A 25,045-nucleotide genomic window follows, 5' to 3' on the forward strand; every position below is an offset into this window, starting at 1 on the left:
GTGTTGAGCATTTGCCATTATTCTTTTTGTTTTTCCAGTATCAACTGTTATCTCCTGTGACTATCATTTCAGTGTCTGAATCATACAATGGTAATACTTCCTATCCTATCTGCTGCTCTGCTTTCCTCATTCTGCGTGCCAGGCATGCGGTGATGCTACTTGAAAAATGGACAGGAGTCTTAGAAACAAACTATCAAATGCACATTCAAAATCAAAGATCTGTGTAGGGTTAACTGTACTTAACCCCAATAACAATAAGCAAGTTTTTTGTACCATTAAAGTCTAGTCAGGTGTATTTTGACTGAAAGTCAAAAAGATGTGCTGTACATAAAAGAATGTCAATTTCCTTAAATGGATGCTAGATTTCCTTTGAAATAACAAGAGGTGTAGGGAGGATGCTTTTCATAGTAATTTTGTCTTTGGAAGCAACTCAGATGAATTTGTCTTGGAACTGCTGGTGAAAGGTTGGTTTAAGTGGAATTTTTTCTAGAGCGATAGGCTGCATATTTAGTATTTTACAGTAAATACCAAAAGCTTCAAGCCTCAGCTTTAAATCAAATCCTATATCCAAATGGCAGCGTGGGGAATGCTCACAATTAGTTCTAATCAGGTCAGTTGCACTTTGGCCTAAGAGTCCTTTGCATCTATCAGGATAAGCCAATTTCCTTAAAATGCCGCTTTCTCTGGTTGCCCTGTGAGGAGGTCAAAGCATATTGGGAGTCTGGGGAATATCCAACCCAGTCCCGGAGCCGTTGCCTTTTGTTCAGAACAGAGATTGTCTGAGACATAAGCAAAACAGACAGTTGTCTAAGTCAACAGACTGCCGAGAGTGATAAAATGACTGTGGCCCTGCTGCCTGCTTTGCCTGTACTTCAGTCCCAGCGGACTAGGCTGGCAGCTGATGCTGTTCCTGAAGGAGGGGACAGGATGTGTCAGATGCTCAGCTCGGCTGGGAGGGTGGAGGCTCTTTAGATGCATGATTTACATTCATCACACCTTTCATCTTCCCAAGAGACAGCAGGGGCAGGAAGTCCATGCAGTTCTGTACTGGTTCTTTCTCTCAGCTTTCTCCTTCCCTTAGCATTGGTCCCAGTTCTTGGGGCAGCACAGTTCTCAGCACCTTGCTGAGAAGATGGGTCCACCCTTTTTCACAGATCTCTTCTGAATTAATAATGTTCTTGCTCTGTCAGTGAACTCTGCCTTTGCTCCGCATCAGATCCAAAGCTCACAAAAGCCAGTGATAGTCTGTGCGCTGATCTTCGTGTACATGGATCACAGAACTCTCAGTGGCTTATTGCAAGATAACTGCTCTCTGTTCATAGCTTCTCATCAGGAAAGTGGAAATCTAGTGAAAAAAATGCAGACCCTGCCTTTATGCTGCTAAGTCTGGATGAAAGAATTGATCACTTATATGCAACTGCAGCATCAAGACAGGAAATTCTAAGAATCCCATTGCCACCAACAAAGTACTATGAAAAAATAACTGTATCCCAGTGGAAAGAGACATGAGAAATTTCCATTGCACAGAGTGCTTTGGAACAAGCTATTAAAAATCAGTTCCAGCAATCAGGAAATCTGCTAAAATTCTTTCCTGCTACTGAGGCACAAGCATAATACCTCTCTGTTCAGCTAGTAGTTCCCACTGAATGCCTTTTCCAGCATAGAGAAAACTCCATGGGTGAGAGAATTCCTGGTGGTTATTCAAAAGTCAGACATTATGAGCATCTGCTGGTTGCGTGCAGTCTGAGATTGTGCAAGTAGACTTTCCTTTCTCCAAAATAAAACTGTGTTTCTTTAGGTTTCAAGACATGTTCTAGACCAAAGCCTCCATCTGAGACATTGATTTCAGAGCCAAGTGCTAACTACACCTTCAGCCAAAAATTAGGCAAAGCCAGATGGTTTCAGTAAGACAGAAATTTGCAGGGAGCTTCTGACCTTACTTGAACCTAAAAAGCAAAGCACAATTGTGCACATGCTTCTGTGTAAGATCTATTCCCAAACTGCCTGCCAAGGTTCTGTGTTAGAAGTTAGTGCTCCAGTGAAAGACTTGGCAGAATGTAGCATGTGATTGCTATTCAGCTTCTTCTGTTTATATTCTAGCATCTGAGCTCTCAACAGTGTTGGAGGTGGGCTTGAGATAGTCTGTAAATTGCAACTGCTTAGGGCTATCATCTCTTTTCCATAGCATTTAGCAATAAAGGGGAGCAGACGGGGGATGGACAATGTCTTAAAGTTCTGCCATTAAAGTGCCCTTTCTAAGAATGTGACATTTGAATTTTAAAATCCATAAACTAAAAGTAACAAGATCTTAAATCCATCAGAAATCCATAAAAGCACCTGTACTTGGGAATGTTTTGGATGTCAACAGAACTGGATCTTCAGCTCGTTTATTTCTGGTTCAGTTAACAAATATACAACTTCTCGTTTGCCCTGCTATGGAAAATTGACCAGTTTGTCTGCATGGGATACAGCTGATCTCTATTTTCCTGTTTTTGGCAGTAGGAGAAGACAGGTATCATTTGAAAACCTTTGTTCTTTCATCACAATAAGATCAGACTGGTTCAAGTAAAACACTCTTGGTATTTTTAACAGGGATGAAAAAATAACGTTGTGAAAGGATTGGTGTAGAAAAGAATCAACAGGAACATTATATCCCTTTTAGAGAATGTAGACTGACATACCTGGTCAGCACCTTGTAGAAATCACATGGCACTCTAGCAGCACTTCCAAAGGACGTGTGTAATGTTCTCCTGGTAGAGATATGGTCCTTAGCTAGAAAAGCACACTATTTTGAATATAGGTGACAGGTTATAAGGCGAGATATCTGTTATTGTGACCTGGTAGCTTTGCAGTAGCCAACATCCCGTTGTTTGATGTTAGGAATTTAGACAAAATTCCTCATTTCCTCCTTCCTGCAGGCACAATGCATTGTCACAGAAGCCTAAACTGCAACTCATTAATACCTCATTTCATAAATCATTAGCATTTTTGTTCATTCTGGCTGCTTTCAGGGCACAAAAAACTTGTACGTGTTTCTCACGTAAGTTTTTGTTTCTGATTAAACCAACTGAAAATGTAGGGATCGGTTTTATACTGCAATTCATGTGCTGTAGTCACCTGAGCTTCCAGGACTTTTGTTAGTCTGAACATTGTGGATAGAATTCTTTTGAAGAAAATTGACAGTGTACAGTTAAAGCAACATTCATGTCTGTGTTTCTCTGCATTTTTTGCATTTTGCATTTTTTTTCTCTGCATTTTTGCAGCCTAACTGCACACCATGTTCACAGTGCTGTTTTCAGTGAAGACAAATCATACTCCTAATGAAATAAAAATGCTGATTGTAGAAACAGCACGAGCCTAACTGCACACAAATTTATGTGAATGTAATTGTAAAGGAGACAGAAAGAAAAACCTGAGTATTTTAATTTGCAAAGTTAGATTTCCCTTTATTCAGTTATTTCATTCCTTATGCTGGCTGCCAAAGGAGTTTCTAGAAGACCTTTACAAAGGTTTACTTGCAGTCCTTATTTAATCATTTGAGAACAATTCTCAGACTTTAAACAAGTGTTCTGCCTGTAGGAGGATTGATTATATTATTTGCTATTTAAAAAATGCTTACTCAAAAGTATAGATTAAGAGACTATTTCATGTCAATAGAAAAAGTACTGAAAAGATTAACCCAGAGTCCCAGCTCAAACCCTTTACTTTGAACATCAGATGACTTTTCTTGACACAACTTCTCCCTGCTGAATTTTATACACTTTCCAAGAAAACAATCTTCAAGACTGAGCATCTGCTTTTGTAAGATGAGTGATATTTTAACAAACCATACAAAAGGGCACTTTCAATAAGACTCAAATTCCTTCTCTGAAAGAGGACTTATTTTCCTCATGTCTCTCAATTGTTTTACTTCAAGAGGACAGGAAAATGTTTATGTTTTAGTATTTGAAGGCATTGTCTGAAGCTTCTGAATAGCTAAATCTGCTCTAAAAGTAAATGTAAAATCTAATTTTAAAGTTTTCTGATCCTAAATGTAAAGAGCCCACTGGCTCCCAAGTTTTCATTGGAAATAAGCAGCTTTTTATTAACCAAATTTCAGGTATCTTTCTGTCATCTTATTTGGCTCTGGAAATTGTTTCCTATATCAGGTTTCTGCAATGTATTATTTTCCTGGCAAGGAGCTGGAAGAGGAAATACAATGCTCATGAGAACTTGCCTCTGAAAGGAAAACTCTTTTTTGTCCAGTAACAGCTTGTGCTCTCAGAAGAAACTTCTGCTCTAAGCCGCTGTCAGGAAAGCTGTCAGACATACTGATAGACATGGTTATGAGATGTCTGGTCCTATCCTAGTACTTGAACTGAGCTAGAGCACAAATATTTTCTAGGGCCAGAGTTTGAACCTTAGTTGAAGGTAACAGTTCTGCATCATTGCAAGACCAACAAAAGAAGTTGTTAAACGGAGCAGCCTATTTGCTGAAACATAGAACTGATCGCTCCACAATGTACCACTTTGTAATTTATACACTGTGTTTTATTTTGTAGATTCTGTGGAAAACAGACATTCTGTAAGTATGCATTTTTATGTAAGACATTACGGATAGGGAAAGTTGGAATGAAATTATCGTGTATCTAGAAAGATAGTGTTCAAGCATTTCTATTTTTTTATTGTTTATTTGTTGGTCAGGACCTCTACAGGATAGCAATCCCTTCAGAAATACTCATACTGGTCAGGCTGTATGTAGAAACCAGTGGAAAACAATATATTAAAAAAAAAAAAAAAGGATAAATGCCTTGAATGAGCTGTTCCTCAGCTTTCAAAAAATCTGATGTAGAGACATACATTTCAGGAGAACTTTCATGAGTGTTAGATAAGCTATCTAATCCAACCTCCAACCATGCAGGCATGTTTTTATTCTGCCATCCACTTTGTGGCTTTGGAACATAAAAAGAAAAAAGAAAGACAGAGAAACTCATAAATAAGAAACACAATGGCACAGTCTACGTCAGCTTACGGCATCCATTTGAGTTTTGAAAGGCTCCATCAGTGCTCACATCCCCGTGGGATATAAGAGCAACCCATTGTATTATTTACAGATGCTGGCAGAGTGCTGGAGGTCACAGGTTGTGTTACAGTAAACAGACATATATTAACAGGTCAGTTGGGTTTATAGTATCATTGTCTCTCTTAGTTTAAAGGATTGTTTTTATTCTTTGCTCTCAATTTTCTAAAAATAGAGCAGGCTGAACACTCCTCTGGGTTATACCACACATTCCTTGGAGAGTTACACAGAAGAAAGTTTGTTCCAGTCCTACACAGCAGGAAAAATAGTCAAGTGGCTGTGACAGATATCTGGTGTAAGCTCAGGGAGGAGCATTTGTAAAGAATGTTGGAGAAAAGGCTAAAGTTTTATGAATATTTTGTGTTTTCTGTTCCTATGGCCAAATCTGAGTTAAAAAAATCCCTCCACAAAAGTATGAGTCTGCTTCAGAGAAAATATGCTGACTACCCACATATGTCACTTTAATTTTAATTGGGCTATTAAAACCTGCTAAACTGGGCAATCTGTGAAGTAACATTAGATTCAAGGGAAAAAAGTGTCAGCTGAGGGCAGTGTTTTCTCTGTGTTGTCTGCACAAGCTCCTTTTAACGGCAGGAGAGCAATAAACTCAAATTCTCTGTAAAATCAATCTCCTTTTCAGAAACACCCCTGAGAAAATTCAGCTTAGAATGCTTCTACATCTTATGCAAGTTTTCCCAGAAACAGCCTTTCTCAAGTCAAGCCTTGAAAATGTCCCTTTTTTAGATACTGCTCATATACTTAACGTGGTAACTCCTTTTTTGATATAGTAGTGCTTTAGAAGACATGGCAGAAACAGATCCCACCAGCCTTTTAATTCTCCAGCTGAATCACCTGCAGTAGGATTGGATAGACATATTTCTTTGTAGAGTTTCCAGGCAGCACAGATGAGTAGAGAAGAGGCAGGAAGCTACTAAGGGCCTTCATAGCATTATTTTGTTGCGACTGCTCTCCTTTGTAGCTCATTTTAACTTAATACATAATTCTGAGGTTTGGTCCAAATGAGGAATTGTTAGTCCTACTCGTGAAAAGGAAAATGCTCCTCATAAAAAGATCAAGTGCCTTAAACTTCCTCCCCAGCTGTTCTACCTCTTCACAGCCAAATGAAGTATTTGGATGAGGTGAAGTTGCTTTTGCTTTGCTCTCATTTGTGAGAGAAGGGAGGCCTTCAGGCACTAGCCTGGTCAGCTGGCATCTTAATCACTTCTGAAATGTCAGATGAATTGCCTAATTACAGTGACATGTCAAAAAACTGGCAGAATTTGAATCCCTCTAAGCAGTAATAGGTATTCCAGAAGGGTCACAAAAGGCATAACAGACAGCAGTGTTTTGCTACGAGCTGTGCTTTCAGAGACAGGAGGACATGCAGTGTTTTTCTTCAGTAATTACAGTGCAGACTCAACATCAGATCCTGCTGTCCTTCTCACTCTAAAGTCAACAATGTGGGTTCCACTCCTCTGATAAACTCTCTTAGCTTACTCAGTTCTGCACTGATCTTCCAGTAGTAACGGCCAATACTGTGGAAAAAAAGAGGATGAAGAAAATTATTTTAATAAGTGCTAGTCTTGCCCCCATCCCTTTGTCCCTATGTAGTTTCTGTCAAAATAAATGTAATCTAGCATAGAACTTTAGAAACTTTGCTTTGAGCTCACACCTCAGTTAGCACTGCTTACTATGTGTTGTGTTACAGAGTCATTGCAAGTGCCTGCATTATGTCAAGAAAGTGATGCAGGATAGAAGTGATCAGTTCAAGTCTGCTTTATTTGAACTGTGTAAAGGCTGAATTGCAGTACAGGTTCTCACTGGTTTTGAAGCCCAGGGTAACTTGAACCTGAATGTCTTGGACTTCTAGGACATTTAGAAATGAGACCAAAGTTTTTGGGGCGGGGGTTATTTTCCTCTTTCTTTTCTGTTTCAAGAATTTGTATCTTAAATGCCATCCATAGGAAGTATTTGCAAAAGAAATGAATTACTTAAAGAGGAACTGGGAGGAGGTTTCCTTCCTGAAATCAGAGCTGGCAATCTTTCTGAGTTATTTAACGGTCCCAGTTTCTGAAAACATATTGAAGGAAATATCTAAACAATGAGACAGCCACTTCGCCAAATACTAATTGGTATTGTGTCAGATTTACCTCACTGGTACATTCTGACTTCATATCTCCTCCTCCCCTATTGTGTCTTAGATGTTTGTGTGTTTGTTTGTTTGTTTGATTCTGTCCTAGGAGTATATGAGGACTGGCAGCCTCAGTCAGAACATAACGTACTTTTAACCACCTATTTGTGCAACCTGAGAACGTACCCTCTGAGATAGAAACCTGTAAAATTTAGATCTATTTGCAGTAAATTGTTTTTGGCTACTTTCTCATCTCACTCAAGCTATTCCCAATGCATTTTGTGAAGAAACTGCTTCACAGTGCCAGCACAATGTAGGTAGCTCTGAAGGGGGACCTGGCATATGTTTAAGTGTGCATGGTAACATGGCACAATAGCTCCAGACGGGAAATGAGGATGAAGGATGTGTCCATTTAAAATTAGGGGGGCATTTCAGGCAGTCAGGATATGAAAAACAAGGTGATACTCTGAAATAAACACTGCATTATAAACCAGGAATTCCTGCCTCTGAGTCATGGGGCAAATCCTTTGGGGGTAAGTCCACAAAAGGAGTTAGGCGCCTCAGTGCTGACAGAATAAATCATTAATTTTGAGGCCACCACGTACTCTCTTAGCAGATATTTGCAGGAGGAAGACTTGCTTTGGTAACAGATGTCAGGAAAGACCTGATGGTTGTGAAACCCCAGTGGACAGAATTATTTCTGTCATGTAGCGTAAAAACTATGAAATTTGGGATCTCCTTGGCCTTTCCCTTTGGTTAGGACTCCTCATCTGCACCCTGCCTCTTGTGGTTCTGGTTTCTGTGTTCTGAATAGCTTGAAGCAGTAGGAACACTGTCAAAAAGCTTACCAATGCTTTGCTCACTTTTTGGGAAAGCTTTTTTTCTAGTGAGGCTTCGGAGGGGGGCCTAATTGTGGTAAGTGCAGATCTGCTAGTAAAGCAAAACTTTAAAAAAACTTTCAGATCATAAGAATCCAGGTTTTATCTGTAAATGCACCGTTACAGATATTGCTACTCAACAGTATTGCAGTCTAGTCTGTAATTGTTAACCAAAATCTCCTACTACTGTCTTATCTCCATTTTTTATCTGGTGAAGATAATGCTAATATTTCCCTGGGGAACTGTATTTATTATTTCATTGTACCGTGCTTTAAGGAAGATGCTGTTACATTTAATGTTTTTGTATCAATCATAAAATAACTGGAGAGGACAGGGGGCTGCTTATACTCATACCCTTTTTTTTCTTTTTTTGGTCTTGTTGCCAACAGAGAATACAAGGGCATCCTGATGCTACTTAGAACAGCCATCTCAAAAATCAGCTGGGAGAAGAAAACAAGCCAAGATGGAAGATGTTGCAACTGTTTCAAAAGCTCTGCAGCACTTATCAGTTTGCCAGGCTCTTTTCAAAGTTTATTTCCTCAGGGAACAATAGAGATGTTCCTAACATGTATAATGGAAAAAATTACAAATAAAAATTCTCATAGGAAAGTGGCTCTGGAAACCACTGACCTAGGTTCCCATCTGTAATTTCTTCTGCTAATGCAATTTTACTTTTCTAGCCCCTAATTCACCATACTCTGAGGAAATAAAGGGAAAAACTACATCTGAGGAAGTACATTTCTACAGTGCAGTAACTACTGTGATGCTAGTAGGATATAGAAATATCTAAGCTTGCTTTAAACTAGCTGACTTGGTTATCAGTAACATTGTACCATGGCAGAACATAGCTCAGCACAGCCAGGCCAGACATGCATGTTCTTTGAAATGATCTTGCATCTTGTGCTGAACTCCCTGTGCTGCAGCAGCTGGACTGCTACCAGTCTTGGAGCCAGCTAATTTATGGCTCACTTGGATGCTACACTACAATGAGAGCCTAACGAAAGAGCAAGACCTGGGCTCTCTAAAAACTTGAATAACTGTTAAGAGATTTTATACTTTACCAAGTGCTTCTGCCAGAAGAAGCACAAATATTCTTTATTCTTTGCTAAACTGCTTTTTCCTTCTGAAAGTTCTGATGCTTGTTGTTTAGTTCACTGTGATGATTCTTCAAGAAATGATTGCCAATCACAGTTATTTTGGAAGATGCAAAATATAGATCTTGAGTCAGTGGACATGCTATACACAGGTCAGTGAGTTTGTACCTGGAAGTTCTGTATGTATAATGTTTATTCCTTTGATTTTAAGAGAGATCTGAAGTTATATTTGTGCCCAGTTTGTCCAGTATGGAGCTTCATACCTATCCCTTCTCTTTATGGTATGATAAGCCACTGTCATGTGTCCAGTTCTGGACCTGGATCTAATCTCTCAAGTCTTTATTTATCTCAGTTGCATTATTTTAAAAGCAAAACAAAAAGTACAATCCCTCACCCTTTAACTAGCTGGTCTCTGACACTACAGTTACTCTCCTTTTCCTAGTGAAGATTAAATTACTGTAAGATCTGGGCCACAGGTAAAAAAGTTCTCACTTAGAAAATAGTGAAAGCGAGGGCATGGATTTGTACATACATATATAGTTACTGCTTTAGCCATCGCACCAGAGGTGCAAAACCAACAAGAAATTAAAAAAAAAAAGTTTCATAATCTCATTCCAAGTTGAAATTTTCAAGCTCCAGCTACTGGCTAAAATCTCTAATTTATTGTTCCCTATACAAATGTTGTTGGTATCATAAACCTTTCACAATCACCTGACCTTATAGCGCTCTTCTGTTGACAGATGCTCATTCTAGCAAGTGTCCATACAAATCTACTGCTCAAGGGAATGTGAAAAGGTATTTTAATAAAGAAAATTCTGAATTGAACTTTGCACTGAATCTTGCATGTTCATATTATTGACCACTTGCAAATGAATGTCTGTAAAGCTTTTCCTTAGTGATGAATCTCAGAGACTTCATAAATTTACAATAGAAGATGTCATCTCTGCAATAAGCAATTTGAGGCACTTAGATCTGTTGTCTTGAACTAGTTTAGCAGCAGGTAAATACCTTAAATGGGGTTAAGAATGAGCATGGGAATGTTCGCATTTGTATAAATCATGTGTTAAATTACAAAGGTGAAAAAAGTCCCTGGCACAACTGGTAGAGAAAAGCACTGCTTTCGAGGAAGTTTCAGAACATACACATCTGTGCATGGTGGAGTAGCAGTGAGATGATTTATTGATTTCAGATTGTCCCTTGGCTAATCCTAACTTAATCGTAAACTATTTTGGATTTAGCCTGTAACAAAAGTTCTTTATTAGCTCTCCTGAAGCATAGCTGTTATATCAACTTCTCAGAGTGCTGTGCACTGCTTTGAGCGCTTTTGTTTTGTCTTACAGATATACCAAAATAATTTAAAGTGTGGGACATTAGATCAGCAGACATCTCCAGTGAAGACAAGGTCAGTCAGCCCATGAGGTAAATGAGCACACAAGGCATCCAAATGTCCTGTTATGAGCATGTCTTCTGGATGCCAAATAAGCCTTATTGTCTCACTAGAAACGTCTGAGAAATAAGTCTTGAATCTGCTATTGAAACAGGTCAAAGCCCAGATTAGAGTTCAAATATTACGTTATTGAAAAGCAACCAAAAAACCCTCCACATTTCTACCTTGTAATCGAGTTGAGCTTAACAAATATACAATGAGGTGTGTTGCTAAATATTTACATCAGTTTGAGGCAGGAACAGGCATGGGTTTACAAGGTAGAGGTGTGGTGACTGGAGGTGGCAGGTGTTTGCTCTGCTGTGAGCACCAGATGGTTCTCTTGTTTTTCCTAGGTACACACAACGATGTGCAACCTTGTGTCCACCCCACTTAGATGGAGGCTGTGTTTGTGTGGTAGCATTCATACTGTTTTGCACCTGCAGGTACCAAACTGTATGCAGAGTGGTGATTCATGTGAGACTGCAAGAAAAAGAACCTTGCAGAACAGGGCCCATGGGTGTCATTCGTGTTGGTGGTAACTGGAGGCTGCCTCTGTGAGAGGAGAAAGAGGCTTTTGTTTCAGACTCTCCCTCCATCTCAAGAGGGTTTGTTCTGATTCATGAAGAGCAAGGACAACTGCTTTTTGCTTTGAACATTTGGGTATTGTTTTTTATACTTTTGTTCCTAAGACTGAAATTGTAATGATAGTGTTACCTTTCTTTATTGATACTTTTTGCAGTTTGTTAATGTTTTCTGGTTATCAGAACCAAGGGTACAGATGTGAGAATTTCTCAACACTTGCTTTTAAATCTGAAAGTCCAGTCTAGATGGGATTTTTCCAACTCATGATCATTTTTATATTGTTTTTATGTTAGTGAGTGCTTTCAGTGAGAATTCACGTTAGCTGTTAAAAATCCTTTTGACAGAAGAACTGAAGAAGGTTCTCAGGCCTTTGCAGCACACCTTTCTGAGCAGCAGGGCCACATCCTGCTGGAGCTAAGCACATTTAGAAAGAGACCTGCCCATCCTACTGTTTTGCTTGATGGATTTTGTAGTATTTCTACTTTTGCAGAGCAGAATCTTTGATACAGAAACGCATTAAGTCTTTGCCACTGTTATTTTTTCCATTTCCAGCAAACTCACAGCTACTTATTTTCTCGTCCGATGTAAGTGCATTTCTGCGTCACCGCGCGTGGAAAAAACGAGCTCTGATTCGTGCTGGGAGCCGCAGGGCCGGGCCGAGGGCCGCGCTGCCCGCCGCGCTGAGCCGGCCGGGGCTGACCCCTGCTGGGGGAACCCCTGCAGCTGCGGCCGTAAGGTCAAGAAAGCTTCGCGAGTTCGATTCCCACCGCGGTACGATTCTTGGTCTGGATCTCGGCCGCTCTTCATGAAGAGTTTTCAAAGCCCGGTGTGAGCATACCAACCAGGCCTCCTTTCTCTCTTGCGAAGGTTAATGAGTTGTTTGTAAAACGCTGGGCACCACTTCGGGAAGAGTACATATCCTGTTCGTCAGTGGGTGAATGAAACCCGCAGCTTATTTACTTTTCTGGGCATGTTATGTGCTTGCTCTGATTGCTTCTTTGCGAAATCACTGGTAAGCTCTCTGGCATCAGCTTTGGGGGGAGGAGGGGTGGCAGTAGTGCTGTCAGACTGGGCATGGCTGCTCTCCTGAGAAGGAATGGATGCATAGAAAGAAAGGAAAAAGAGTGAGAACAACAGCTGGAAAAAATCACAGCAATTAAACTAGAAATCAAATTGATGGATAACAAAGTATCAAGATGTATTTAAAATGCTAGCACATTTTGTTGTTTAGAATTTCAAGGCCTTTCTGAATACACTTAAACATCACTTTTACAGTTATTTGGGAAGTAATAAGCACGTTGTCGTGTCTAAATAATCACACAGATAAACAGGGCTTCTTGTCTTCATCCTTTGAAATGTTCCTCTCTAAATCACAGGTGTTCCTATTAAAAAGAAACAAAAAACAAAAAAGAATCTAGCAATTGTGAGAATGTGGCTTGCATGGGCAGCCTCAATTAATGCCAGCCTTTATATTCCTACAGGTAATTTGTTTTCTCACCAGTCACAGACATGTGAGTGGGAAGGCTGCGAGAATTCTCACTGTTCCAGGAAGTAATCACTGTTGTTAAGATTTAAATTTAATACCAAAAGAAATCACGTTTTTTTCAGAGAGAGTCAGCTGAAAAGTCTGTTGACAGACAAACAGAGCAGCATGAAGCTGAAAGATTTGGCACAAATCAGCAAATGTCTGAGCAGCTCCTGCAAAGGGACCAGAAACAAATGGCAGAGGGGAGAGAACGCCTCATGGCACTGGTGATGCATGGGGAACTGTGGCAAAATGAGTACTTGGTTGTTTGGTTGGCTTGTTCCAAACATTCATGTTTTTTCAGAAGTCCCGTGTCTCCTAGAAGTAGAAAATAGACCTGTTGAAGGCAGGCACTTGTACAGGTAGCAGAAGCATTATTCAGGAAGAGTATAGGTTCATTTCAGTTCTGCTGTCAGCGTGTTAGCACTCTGTGGGGACATGTAGTCATGGAGCACTGAGGAACCTGATTCTCAGCTGCTGTAACAGACTATGATGTTGCCACAGGGAATGTGTGTCTTCAGAAGAAAAAATCCTATTATGCTCTTATTTATCTGGCACAATCCAAGCTATGTTCAGCGCTTGCAGCATGACTGCCGAAGTAGTCCGTTTCCACAAAGCACTTATCCACTTTCATGGGGAGAACTTGGCTTTAAATCCTCTGCTCTGGTTTTGTGATTATTCATTTTTTTAACTGTGCACAGAACCAAGTCTCCACTGCAACTGACAGAGTTTCACTTTGAAAATCAGTGAGACAGTGCTACGAGTGCAGAAATGTCTTGCCTGTGAACTTCATATTGTTCAGAGCTGCTGAATTGACAGCCCTGACTGACTTCTATCGTGATGGAACTAATCAGTGACAAGTGTCTGAACTCCCCTGTAGCTCTCCTCACTCACCAGGCTGTACCCCAGCAGGAGCTTCTGAGCTAGTGCAGTCTCCAGACAGAAGTAAGTCACAGAAATACATCGTCCCCTATTTGGAACGACCACTTTCCAGCCCCAGCCTTTCCCTAGGGGGCAGCTCTGGCTGGAGATAAGTGCTTCCATGGCATTAAAAACGAGAGCTGCTGGCTTGTCCTCGGAGTGAAGGGGACAGAGAGGTTGATGTTGATAGGGAAAAGATGAGGGCTTTGTCTTAAGTGGGCTGAATCCTGATAGTATTGCAAGGGGTGAACTTGACATTCCTGCTTAGTAATAGATGTAAAAGGGAAGAAAAAATAGTCAATTCTATTAAAAATGTGTTCAGAGTGTAAGGTAATTAATGAAAATTACAGCCATCCAGGTTATTAAATTAGCATGAGGCTGACAATAGAAGATACAGATTGCTTTGGAATAATTTTAAATTATTTAAAGCATGTTAATAATGAAAATCTCACAAAGTCTCCATAATGCAAAACATAGTTCTGATTTTGTTACTGGGTTGTTTTTTACATTTTCATTTCCACTCTGTGATCGCTAAAGAAGCTGGAGCTTTAAAGATCGGGAGCTGCAAAAGCTGCTAAGAGGGAGAAGCTCAGAGGTGTCTGGAGATGAGCTGAGATGCTGCAGTATTATCCATGGCACAGCTGAAATCAGGTAAAGCCAAGTGTCTAAATGCAGTCCTTGTGTGCAAAATGATAGATCAGATCTTCAGGCCAGTGATGGTGCCCAGGTTACCCAGCTGGGTGTTCAGAACTAGATATTGCATTGCCTCCATTACTTGGGCCATTAATGACAGTACATCCCATAAGTGAGGTGGATCAGCCATGCCTGATAGTCCCCTAGCCCTTAGCACATGTGGCCACAAGCCAAGTGCTGGCACTCCTGGAAGTGTCTGTGCACACAAATAGAGCAGGAGCGAACCACCTCCCTGGCTGCAAATTTCAAACAAATTCAGTAACACAGCCCTGACTCAGTGTGCTCCTCAGGGCTGGAGCTTCTTGGAAGAACAAATCTGTATGTACTCACAGCATGGCCAGGTACTTGATAAACTGGTTCTGCCTGTGGGTGCTGAGCGTGTAGCAGTCTTTAGAGAATCTGCTCCCTAGGCTGAAAGTCTGACACCTTAAAGGAGCAGAGGGGAAATATGTGGGCTTAAGAGGAGAGATTCAAGTTCCTCCTGGCAAACTCTGGGGCTGGTTGATCTCTATAGAAGGATGGTATGTTCAGCATGACAGAAAGCATTAGCTAGCTCAGCCCCAAAACCTCGGAATGTTGTGTATGCTGCTTAAATCCAGTTTAGTCATTGCTTGAGGGAGGCAGGCTGCCCTGCTAGAAAATAAGCCTCACACACACCTGTGCTTTGCCAAACAAGAAACATGGATAGGTTTTTCTTGAACTATCTTCATCCCCTTTTCCTTCTTTTTTCTCCTTTCTTGATGATGTTGCTACTTTCCTACTGATTTGATTTCTTTCTGACTGGTCCAGGACAAATCATGCAGTTCTACATCTGTCTGTACATTGATTGGGACTATGGCAGGCAGACCTGATTAATGTCCCCTACCAGGAGAAAATGATAATTGATGCTTTTTAATTACAAGTTTCCTGCATTATGGTCTAGTTTTTCAGCTCATAATCGTTAGCAGTATAATAGATACTTAAGAAAATTGTTGCCTTTTCCTTTTTGTACTAGATATAGGTCAGATTTTCAAGTTTAGTGGTTATTAACTCTGACACACTAATTAGTGCACTGACTTGCTGACAAAGGTCACATCTGTGTTTTCTTCATTGCGTACAGACAGGAACGAGGCCATGTATTCACACCAACTGATTCTGCTAATTGCTGTGCTTCTGGAGCCATTTCTACCAGTGCATGCCACCAGTTTGACTGGTAGCTGCTTTACACCTACTTGTACTTAAGGTAGTGAAGGGCAAAGGAGTGTCAGGAGCCATTATGTCCACAGCCACATGTACCCTGTTCTGCACTCCATAAATCAAAGCAACCACTCTTCATGCACCCTCGACTTTCCAAGCTCTGTGCAGTTGCAGTCAAAGGGATAAAACTGCTGCTTTTCCATGAGGAAGTGAGTAGAGCTTTTATTCCCCTCTTTGACCAGAGCACTTAGATGGTTTTAGGCTCAGCAGATTGTTTCTAATAGCAGGCAGAATTGATCGCTCAAGTACTTTGATGCAGCCTTTTTATTTACAATGAAAGTACAAAATTCCATTTCTTCGAACAGGGAGGAATCAGACAATAGGAGACACTTTTTCTGCATGCAATTTCAATCCTTTCAGCCAGCACTTTATCCTGAAGCACTCCAACAGCCTTTTTTCTCAAGGTCGTTCTAGTAGAGTTTATCTGGTTCTGCCTGGTTTTGAGAGAAGGCTGCTTCTGTAACACTATAGGAGCATAGCTGCTCCAAGCTCTGCCCTCCCCACATCTTTAAAGCCCAACATTTCAGCCAGGAGAGCCATTTTGTGTATTGGCTTCTCATGTCTGGCATCTATGTTCTTTCTTAGGGTGACTGCTTCCACATCAGCTGATTGCTTCTGTAAGAGAGCTTGTTTGCTTCTTATTCAAAATAGCATTTAATGACAGTCAACATTAAACCTGTTGGGGTCTGTGAGCGTTTTCCTGAGCCCTGTGGCATTAGGGCTGATGTGCACTTATCTCTGTGTTAATGAGGAGAAAGATGTTTGCACACATGGTCAGAGGAGTGGAAACATGTTGGCACTGGGGAGAGGTAAGATAGTCACTGCTCGAGTGAAGTTTTGCTAAATGCTCTCCTTTCCACTAGAGAGAAGTACTCTGTTGATCAATAAGTAAGATGCATTGCTAGTACTGGACTGGTTTTCTCTGCATTTCTTACCCTACTCATATTTAACCTTGAATTTATTTATAAAGAACTGCACAGAAAATCCTGTCTAAGACAGGAAGAAGCAGAAAGCAAGCCTGGACATCATGTGTTTTCTTGCTGTATTGTCCTGGACAGCTTCCAATCTGTTAATGAATGAGCACTGACATATAAATCATCCTCAGGGGACGTTCAAGATCCATCTGAGTTCAGTATGAGATTCCTAAATAGCTGTAACAAGCCCATCCTTCAAAAGAAATACAATTTACTATTTTTAAAACATGGGAGTTTTGGAAGGCTTTGATTATTGAGAATGTCTTTCTAAATGCAATGTAAGGCAACACTGAGCAGTCAGTGCATCTTGCTCAAGTTCAGAATTTTTTCATATTCTGAGATGTGATTTGATGCTCCGAAGAGTTAACGTATGGCTGTGTTTAGTTTCCTTCTTTTTCTGAGCAGACTGTGTATGTATTTATTAGACTCTTTAGTATGTCTCAATGGATTAATGTGGAAAACATATTGTCTGTGTGCACTTGAAACTGACTCAGGGATATTGGTTGGATAGACTACTGAGCAATGTTTAACTGAAAGACTTAATGATACTCTGAACAAGACATGACTCACTCTTGAACAGCAGGGAGCAGTTCTTAAATGTGAAAAAAAAAAACAAGATCATATGAAATATGAGATCATACGTACAATGTGAAACTGTTTGCATTAGATAGCAACAGCCTAAATTATATCAGCCTCACAAAAACAGTGCACATTTTGTTTACATCTTCAGAACACAGGGGATGTCCTGTGCAAGGCTACACCTGCACCAGTTCTCCATCTCAGCTAAAGAAACCAAAATTTCTTCAGAGTTTAATTCCTCTTTTTTTAACAAGGAATTCACCCCATTCTACAGTTTCTGGTTCCACATGGTCAGGCATACATTCAGCTGTGGATCAGGTACTCATGCTCTCAGAGTGACACATGTCACTACTTTCTTGGTGAGTGCTGACAGATGTTTTGACCTCACACAAGCATGATCCAGGGACAATTCCCATTAAGCCTATTGATATGAGTCTTTCTTCAGAGGGGACACTCAGTAAGCCTTACCTGAATCACTTTTAAAGTAGATTATTTAAATTCTATTAAGCCCTTATGCAGATTTTCTTATTGAGAATTAAGTGACATTAATTTGATCTAGGGTACTTCACTCTGAAACTGAAGGAAACTAAATCAAATGAGGTCCAGTTTAATACTGAGTAACAGCATTCATGCATTTAACTTTAGTAAACACGTTCAAATCACACTTGTGATTAATTTGTATTAGTTTTTTGTCTTTTCCTGTGAAGACAATGGACAGTAAAGTTGTTGTGGATGACCTGACCACATGTTCTGCCATATTCTCTAAATGTTATGGATCTAGCTTCACTTGAATACTGGACAAGTTGATTTGGAGCTCTGGATCTTAAGGCTGATGCTCGTTTTTGTTTTATAGCCAATGCACTTTCCTCTCTAGTAACCATTTCTATTAAGCACACCAGTAAGCACACCAGTATAGAGCCTGAGCATCTGTCCAGGCAAAAGCAGAAAGGCACTGCTGACTGGTGTTAAAGCTGTGCTTGTGGAAAAGTTGCTGTGTATTTGCCTGGTTTAAACCTGTGACTTCAGCTGTTCTGTATCAGGAGCACTAAATTTAGTTGTAGATTTAAAATAGGCGAACAATTTGTCAGCTAAAAGGTCAGGATGCTTGCTGTTAATTTTGTGCTTTGCTTTTTCTGATTAAGAGAAAATTGTCTGTATCATCTGCTGTTACTGTCAAGGACTTTTGGCTCATGCCTGTGCAGGAAAAATGTACAGAACTGTCATTGTATCCCCTGTGCCTCCTCCCAGCTTTGTGTTTTATTACAGTTGTACTCTGAAGTGCTCCAGCGCTCAGCCAGCATACCCTAACCCACAAAGGTCTCTGCAGAGGGAGAAGTATTGACTTCTTCATCATGTGCAGATCACATTTCAGCCTTTTAGAGTTTTGTGCAATTGCCAGGTACACTGAAATCCAGATACCAGCTCCTGCAACCTTCATGTGACTTTGGGAGCATGCACGTGGCTCTTTGAGTGCACACGGCTATTCGTTGTAGCTCATGGACACCCAGAGATGGGTGGCACCACAGAGGGGTGTGCAGCAGCCTGTGTATCTTACCTGCTGGGATGCAGTGTCACGCATGGCACCAGCCTGAGAAACATCAGGAGGGTTTTGCAGGCCTGAACAACACCAATGCAAATTTGCAGCAATCCAGCCGCTCCACTGTCCTGGGAGCTCCAGGTGTCACCTTGGCAGTGCTTGGCCAGAGTTCTGGTTCCGCACTCCCTGCTTAGATGGCTGCAGCCTGTTCTGTGCATTGCTATAACCTGGCAGCCGTGAGAGGCTGTTGCTCTCCTACCAATGTATTGGCACACAAGCTCTGTGGAAGAAGAGTGTTTGGGGAGCTGATACTGCTCCATAGCCACAGTCAGAACCAGGTGAGGGCTGGGAGGAAGCCTTGGCCTTGTACCAAGCGGGCAGCAGCTCTGCTTGTTTTTCTGTGTGAAACTTCTCTCTATTGCATTTGATGCTGTGCAGACAAGCCAACAAAACAGCAGTAAAGCTGTTCTCATGCATACAAAACTGTCACGATTCATGTGTGCAGACACAGCTGCTGCCTCATTTGTTTTAAAGTTCTGCAGCACAAGATGGTGAGCAGGCCTGCCCTGTGGCTGCTGGCCTTCCCAGAGGAGCACAGTGCCCGCACTGACCCTCCTAAAAACCTTCTGCAAACCCAAGGCAAAACCTGTAATGTTCTCTTCTCACAAAAGTACCAACTTCAAACTGTCCTGAGCTGTGAAATTCTGATGGGGATGTTACAGAGAAATGAACTGAGTCTCACAGTAGCTCTGGGAAAGAAATATTACTTCTTGCTTTACAGTCCCGCTCAAGCGCTGCTTTTAGAAGGCATTTAAATGTCTCCCTCACATATTCTGAAAGATTAAAGTCATTATTTTCAAAAGCAGCTCCTGACTGGAGATACCTATTTCTAGTGCCTGCAGGCCTGTTGTTTCTCAAAGTGACTGCATATTTACATGTGGGATACGGAAATATTAAAAATACATAGACATGGCTTTATTCTCTTGTCTTTTTATAGGTTGGATGGAAAATGAATTATCCAACAAAAGGATTTATTCTCACAACATGGAATGACTTGAACTCAGAGACTCTTCCTTTTGCTGTGTGACTGAAGAGGATTCCCAGCTGAGATGCACCGCGGAGCTCCAAGGCAGGTAACAGCTCATGTCTCAGCTCCCTGCCACCTAGCTCGCCCTTTGCTTGGGCTCTGTCCCTTTCTGGAAGAAGCCTCTGCCAAGCATCAACTTCAAACATATTTTTTTTTCTTGAAGTCAGGGCACATGATTCCTAAATCAGGAGCTAAAGAAGTTACAAAAAGCTGCTCGTGAATTGGTCATAGTTTAACTGAAAACAAGCCATTGCTCTGTTTCAGCCATAGCTTCTGTTCCTGCGGGGATAACCTCCTATAAAGAAAACAACCATTATCTTATCTTCAGACTTTGGAAACACTAATACCAACTCTGTATAATGATTCAAAGGTCTGCCTATTTACTATGAGAGCTATAAAAAGAAACCTATCTTAGACGACGGAATACATTTTTACATATATTTAAACATAATGCTATATTTTTAACTTAAAAAATGACTGCATAATAATGGATGGAATGATGATCACACAGTGCAGTCTTTGTTGGGTTCCTTCTGCTCAGGCAAAAGTGAGACAGATGAGTGTGCTACTGGGACAGCCACAGCTCAAAGATCTGTCCTCTATTTGGTGAGCTTGGCCCTCACCACACTTTGCTGGGTGCTGACAGCTTGGTCACCCCTGATTTTAGAACTGTATGCAGGAATTGCAGGCTTAAAAATTGCTTCTAGGAACCCTAAAGAGCCCAAGGATGGTTGGTGAGAATGTAATTGTCCTTGAAACATAAAGAGGAAAAGCAACAGGAGTGTTATCTGTATCCATTCCCGAGTCAGGCTGCAAAATTAAGACCACTGTTTGTTTAATGCCTGGCATAATAGAAGCCAGCCTTGAATGAGATACAGCTGTTGATAGAATGGTAAATTATTGTTAAAGAAATATTGCATGTTTAGCTTTTTGCATTAGCTAGTCCGGAGCATTCTGAGTTCTCCTCACATGTTCCACTGCATGTTGGCTAGTGAATAGATTAACTTTGGTTTTGTCACCACAAGGCCTTGTAGGATTTTTCATGGTTTTATTCAAACCTAAATTGTTTAAGAGAAAAGGAGCGAGCAGAGCTCTCGCAGCCCCATTAATCCACAGAGCAGCTACAAAAACCTGGGTAGCTAAGGCCAGCGTCAGTCCAACCCAGTGAAGATGTTGTAATGAGCAGTTTCCTAAAGGAAGAGCAGCAGTTGGGCAGCGGTCTTTTATTGCATGAGACTGTTATGAGAACAAAACGCCTTTAAAAAAGGGAATTAACCTTTTTCTCAACCTGCTGCAAACTGGGAAATATTAGGAGGGCATAAAACGTACTGTGACACAGCGTGTTTCCCAGAGCAAAGGCCGGTTGTTTGGGTAACACATTTTGAGCATTTGCATACTGTTTTGATACCGAACAACTTTTATTCTGTCTGCTCGCACACACTTCCCGCCGGCGACAGCTGCTACCATGCAATGATGCAGTCGGTGATTACAGCGCTAAAAATGTACCCACAGAACTCACACCGACGGTCGAGAGAAACACCCCAACTAAATTCGGCCTTCCGCAGAAGCGGCGGCACGCGGTCCGGCTCCCGGCGGGGGGCGGCGCGGCCTCGGCCCCGCGCTTCTCCGGGCACGGCGCTCGTTCTTCGCGGATGTTTTCCGAGTGAGCGGTAGAGGAATTAATCCCAATTAACCCCGCGTCGGTCATCCGCCGCTCTGGTTTGGCAGAGGCGTTCCTCGTGTCATTGCTCCCTTCGGACCGAAACTTCGGCAGCGCCGCCCGCCCGCGCTCGGGCCGATTCCCCCCTCGGCCCGCCGCCGCCCCGCCAGGCCGCGGCCCGCCCCGCCTTCCCCCGCTCGCGGCGGCCCCGCGCCCCGCCCCGCCCCTCCGGCCGGCGCTGCGGCGGCTCCGGCAGGCCCGGCCCACCGCGGGGCCCGGATTGGCGGCGCCGGGCAGCTCCGCCGCCTCTCCTCCCTTCGCTGCCGCCCGGCGCGGCGCTGGAGGCGCGGGCCGCGGAACGCCGGGGCCGCGCCGGGCAGTGCCATGAGCCGCGGGTAAGGAAAGCGGGCAGGGCAGGGCCGCGCCGCCTCGGCAGCTCCACTCCGCCGCACTGGGAAACGGCGCCGCAGCGTTCGGTGTGAGAGCCGGAGCCCAGCGGGGTGCGGGCACGGAACGAGGAGGGGAAGGGGCGTCCGGCGGCGGCGGAAGGCCGAGCCTGGGGCAGGGCGGAGCCGGGCCGGGGCCGGAGCGGCGGGGAGGGGCCGTCCCGCTGTGCTGGGCCCCCCGGGCTCGGGCCGCTCCGGGCTGCGGCCGGTGCGTGTGGGTGAGCCGTGCTGGGGGCGCGGGCCGACCCGCCGTTATCTGTGCCGTTGTTGGGCGCGGGGCGCAGTTGGCTGGGGCGGGAGGTGCGCTCCGCCGGGGGCACTGCTGGAGTGGAAGCGATGCCTTAAAAGCAGGCGGCAGAGCAGGCTGTAACGCGTGTTCTGGTGGAATTCGAGGGCGGAGAGCTTATCTGTCCGTCACCTCGAATTGTTTCCTTTTTCTTGTCCCAGGTGTCGGCGTTTCGGCTCCTGAACCTCTTTTAATTGTTAATGTAATTATATTTTACCTGTCTGTTTCAGCTCGGTGTCGTTTCATCATGTACTGAAGTTCCTTCTAAATGTCTGTGCTCAACTTTTTGATGGTTGTATTTGTCAGCAAATGTCTGAAGGAGCTGCTGCAGCAGCTGTCATCTCGGGCAGTTCAGTGCGGCTGAAATGAAACTTTTCTAACTCCCCCGTTGTAACTGCGAGGTAAATCACAGTGAGCTTGGAATGCTGTTAAGATGCTTTGTCATACTCCTCTGTCTTCACATAACTCCCCTTTCAAGATGTTCTTGCCTGCAGAACTCGGGGAAACAAGGCAGTTTCACAATCTCAAGGCTTTATTTGGAATTTATAACAACTATTATTCCTAATCTGAATAAAATTCAGGCAGTGTGAGTACTTGCTTTCAATTGTCTCTGAATTGTTAAATTAAGGATAAAAGCAATTTAACTTAAGCGAAAGAAAGTAACACTTTTAGTGTTAGAATTGGCTTTAAAGACTCAGGTTTATTTGTAATATATAAGAGGTTACCATTGTGATGGCCTTTAAAGCTGATCCAATGCAGTGCCCTGCTGCGGGTGGCACGTTATTAACTCTCCATGTAGGTGCTGAGGTATGAGGCAGTGTTTCTGAGCAGGGATAAGTAAGAAGCTTTGTCTTTTGAGCAGAAGAACAAAAAGATAATCCTGTGCTCAAAGGCGTCTTTTATCAGACTCTGCTCCTTGATATCCCCTGTGTATTGTACTGGTGAGCTCAGCACGCCTCTGGGAAACTTTTGGTCTGTGCAAAGAATTTCTTTAAATGACCTGTGTTGCTTTTATTTTAGAAAAGAAAATCCATTAATGAAATCCAAAGTGAAAACTTGAAGTTCACGGCCCCATGAAGTATGTTTATCAGTTGCTTACTGCTTTTAGTTTGGATGATGATACTATTTAGTAGCTTTGAGTATTGATGGCAGTTATTTGTAAGTAAATGAAGTCTAAGACAACTGAATTACAAACTAAGGAATGTGAAGCTGGAAACATAAGCAGAATGTTCAATGCAAGTAATTTCCCTTTTGTGCTCTAAATGTAAATAAAGCAATGGGTGATAGTGAAAGTTACTAGTTAAAAGGGGTAAAGTAACAGGAATAAGCTTAAAATCATGTTGATAAATGTTGAGATTGTGCTGCTGTAATCTCCCCTTTCTATGCTACATGAACCTGACCCGTTAGGTGAAATCAGAGTAAAGGAATCACTTCCAGCAAGCCTGAGAGGTTACTGACCTTGTCTTGTATGGGATGGACCAAGTTGTGAGCTCAGCACTGAACGTATGCGAAGGCACGTTCCTGTGATGGTGTTCTCCTGTCCTGTTCTCTGTGCAGTGCTGAGGACCAAGCCTCAGCCTGTTGTGGCCCAGGAGATATGTAACTTGTGGTGTGGGGTAGGCTGTACCTGCCCAGAAGCTGAAGGAAAGAGCTTCTCAGTTAGCATAAATTGTAAGTTTCAAGGGAATGAGAAATAAGTTGAGTAAATTTTGGTTTTATGTACATTCTTGGAGCTCAAAAAAGTCGCTTAAAATCTCTGGATTTTTCTTCTTTTCTGTTGGCAAGCTAGAAATGTTGCTAACAGATATCTGCAGTAAATGGTAGTGTTAATTCAATGTGCTCTGAAACATTTATCCTTGAATAAAAGCATTATGTCCTGAAAATCCTTACTGCCCAAGGAATCAATTAGATGACAATGTATGTTGGAAAAGGAGAGTGTAATGTAGGCTGAGAGATGAGTGAAATAAATATAAGAGTTAATGCTGTGAGCCTTCGTGAGCACATAGTTGGTATTGGAAGAGCCATAATATAGTCAGAGTAGAAACGTACTCTGGAAATGCATAAGGATGCCATGTGTGGCCAATAAAGGGAACGAACAATGACTTTTCTTACTCTAGGTAATGTAAAGTGGATGCTAGAAAGAATGCCCTGTGATTTCAAGGGGACAGATGTTGAAACAGTGAAATATGGAGAGAGTGATGCTACATGTCAGGGCTGAAGAAGAATGTAGCACTTAAGGGGCAAATGAGGGAGTTAAGTAAGGCAGTGTTGGCTTTGTGCTGGGACAGGGTGAAAGACTTGTTCAAAGAAAAGCCTCTATACAGAGTTGTCTGAACTTTCATGTACTGTCTCTCACATTGACACCTGAGAACTCTGAAGGTCAAAGCCAGCCCTGCAACATTCCATGTGACTAACCTTATTCCTGGGGTCCTCCCCTTGATAAAAGGCTCAACGTTGGCCCTGTTGAGTGAGAGCTGGACCAAACTGACTCCAGAGTTCTCTTTCAGCATAAATTATTTTGTTATTTTTTTTATTATTTTAAAAATGCTGTAGAAAAGAAATGACAAGCATAAATGTAACTTCCATGCTCATTGTAGAGTATCATCTCTGTCAGATTTTGATATTTCAGTTTATAAGCAAGATCACTGTATTTTAAACTTTCACTACATTTCTAGAGAAAACATCAACCTGCTTGCGTGGCACATAGCATCAGTGAGCCCTATTCATAAAACACTTCATTTTTCCGAGGTGCTCTACAGTGATTGAAAAAGATACTTTCTTCTCTAAAGTGCTTTGTATTTCAGGAGGCAGCAATGACTAAATGAAGGCAATAGTGAGAAAATATGGGCAGGCAGTGATTTTTAGTGTATTAATGGTACAACTATTAAGCTTTTTTAAGGCATTATGAGAAAGGAGAGACTTAAAAAAGAA

The 25,045-nt window shown here is 42.1% G+C and overlaps 2 protein-coding genes across 26 annotated transcripts in view; both read left to right on the forward strand.

The window, feature by feature from the left end:
• Positions 1–9,987, forward strand: part of PECAM1 (platelet and endothelial cell adhesion molecule 1) — a 34,415-nt gene extending 24,428 nt beyond the window's left edge. For 12 of the 21 annotated variants that reach the window (XM_085239867.1, XM_010721525.4, XM_085239862.1 and 9 more), the window contains 2 exons: positions 4,542–4,564; positions 8,458–9,770. Coding sequence is in view for 16 of the 21 variants with exons in the window: in XM_010721525.4 (XP_010719827.1) it covers positions 4,542–4,564; positions 8,458–8,487 (53 nt within the window). In the remaining 5 variants the exon portion in view is untranslated. Of the gene's footprint in view, positions 1–4,541; positions 4,565–8,457 lie in introns of all 21 variants that reach the window. The other 9 variants (XM_010721526.4, XM_085239865.1, XM_010721530.4 and 6 more) reach the window with 2 other exon arrangements.
• A 3,152-nt stretch (positions 9,988–13,139) lies between these two features.
• Positions 13,140–25,045, forward strand: part of TEX2 (testis expressed 2) — a 48,268-nt gene continuing 36,362 nt past the window's right edge. Inside the window, exons 1-3 of one of the 5 annotated variants that reach the window (XM_085239852.1) lie at positions 13,140–13,640; positions 14,154–14,267; positions 19,633–19,768. The gene's annotated coding sequence lies outside the window, so the exon portion shown is untranslated. Of the gene's footprint in view, positions 13,641–13,995; positions 14,268–19,632; positions 19,769–21,636; positions 21,778–22,344; positions 22,516–25,045 lie in introns of those variants that run through there. The other 4 variants (XM_085239853.1, XM_010721541.4, XM_085239854.1 and 1 more) reach the window with 4 other exon arrangements.

The sequence above is a fragment of the Meleagris gallopavo genome, chromosome 20 (assembly GCF_905368555.1).
Source record: "Meleagris gallopavo chromosome 20, MGAL_WU_HG_1.1, whole genome shotgun sequence".
Lineage (NCBI taxonomy): Eukaryota > Metazoa > Chordata > Aves > Galliformes > Phasianidae > Meleagris > Meleagris gallopavo.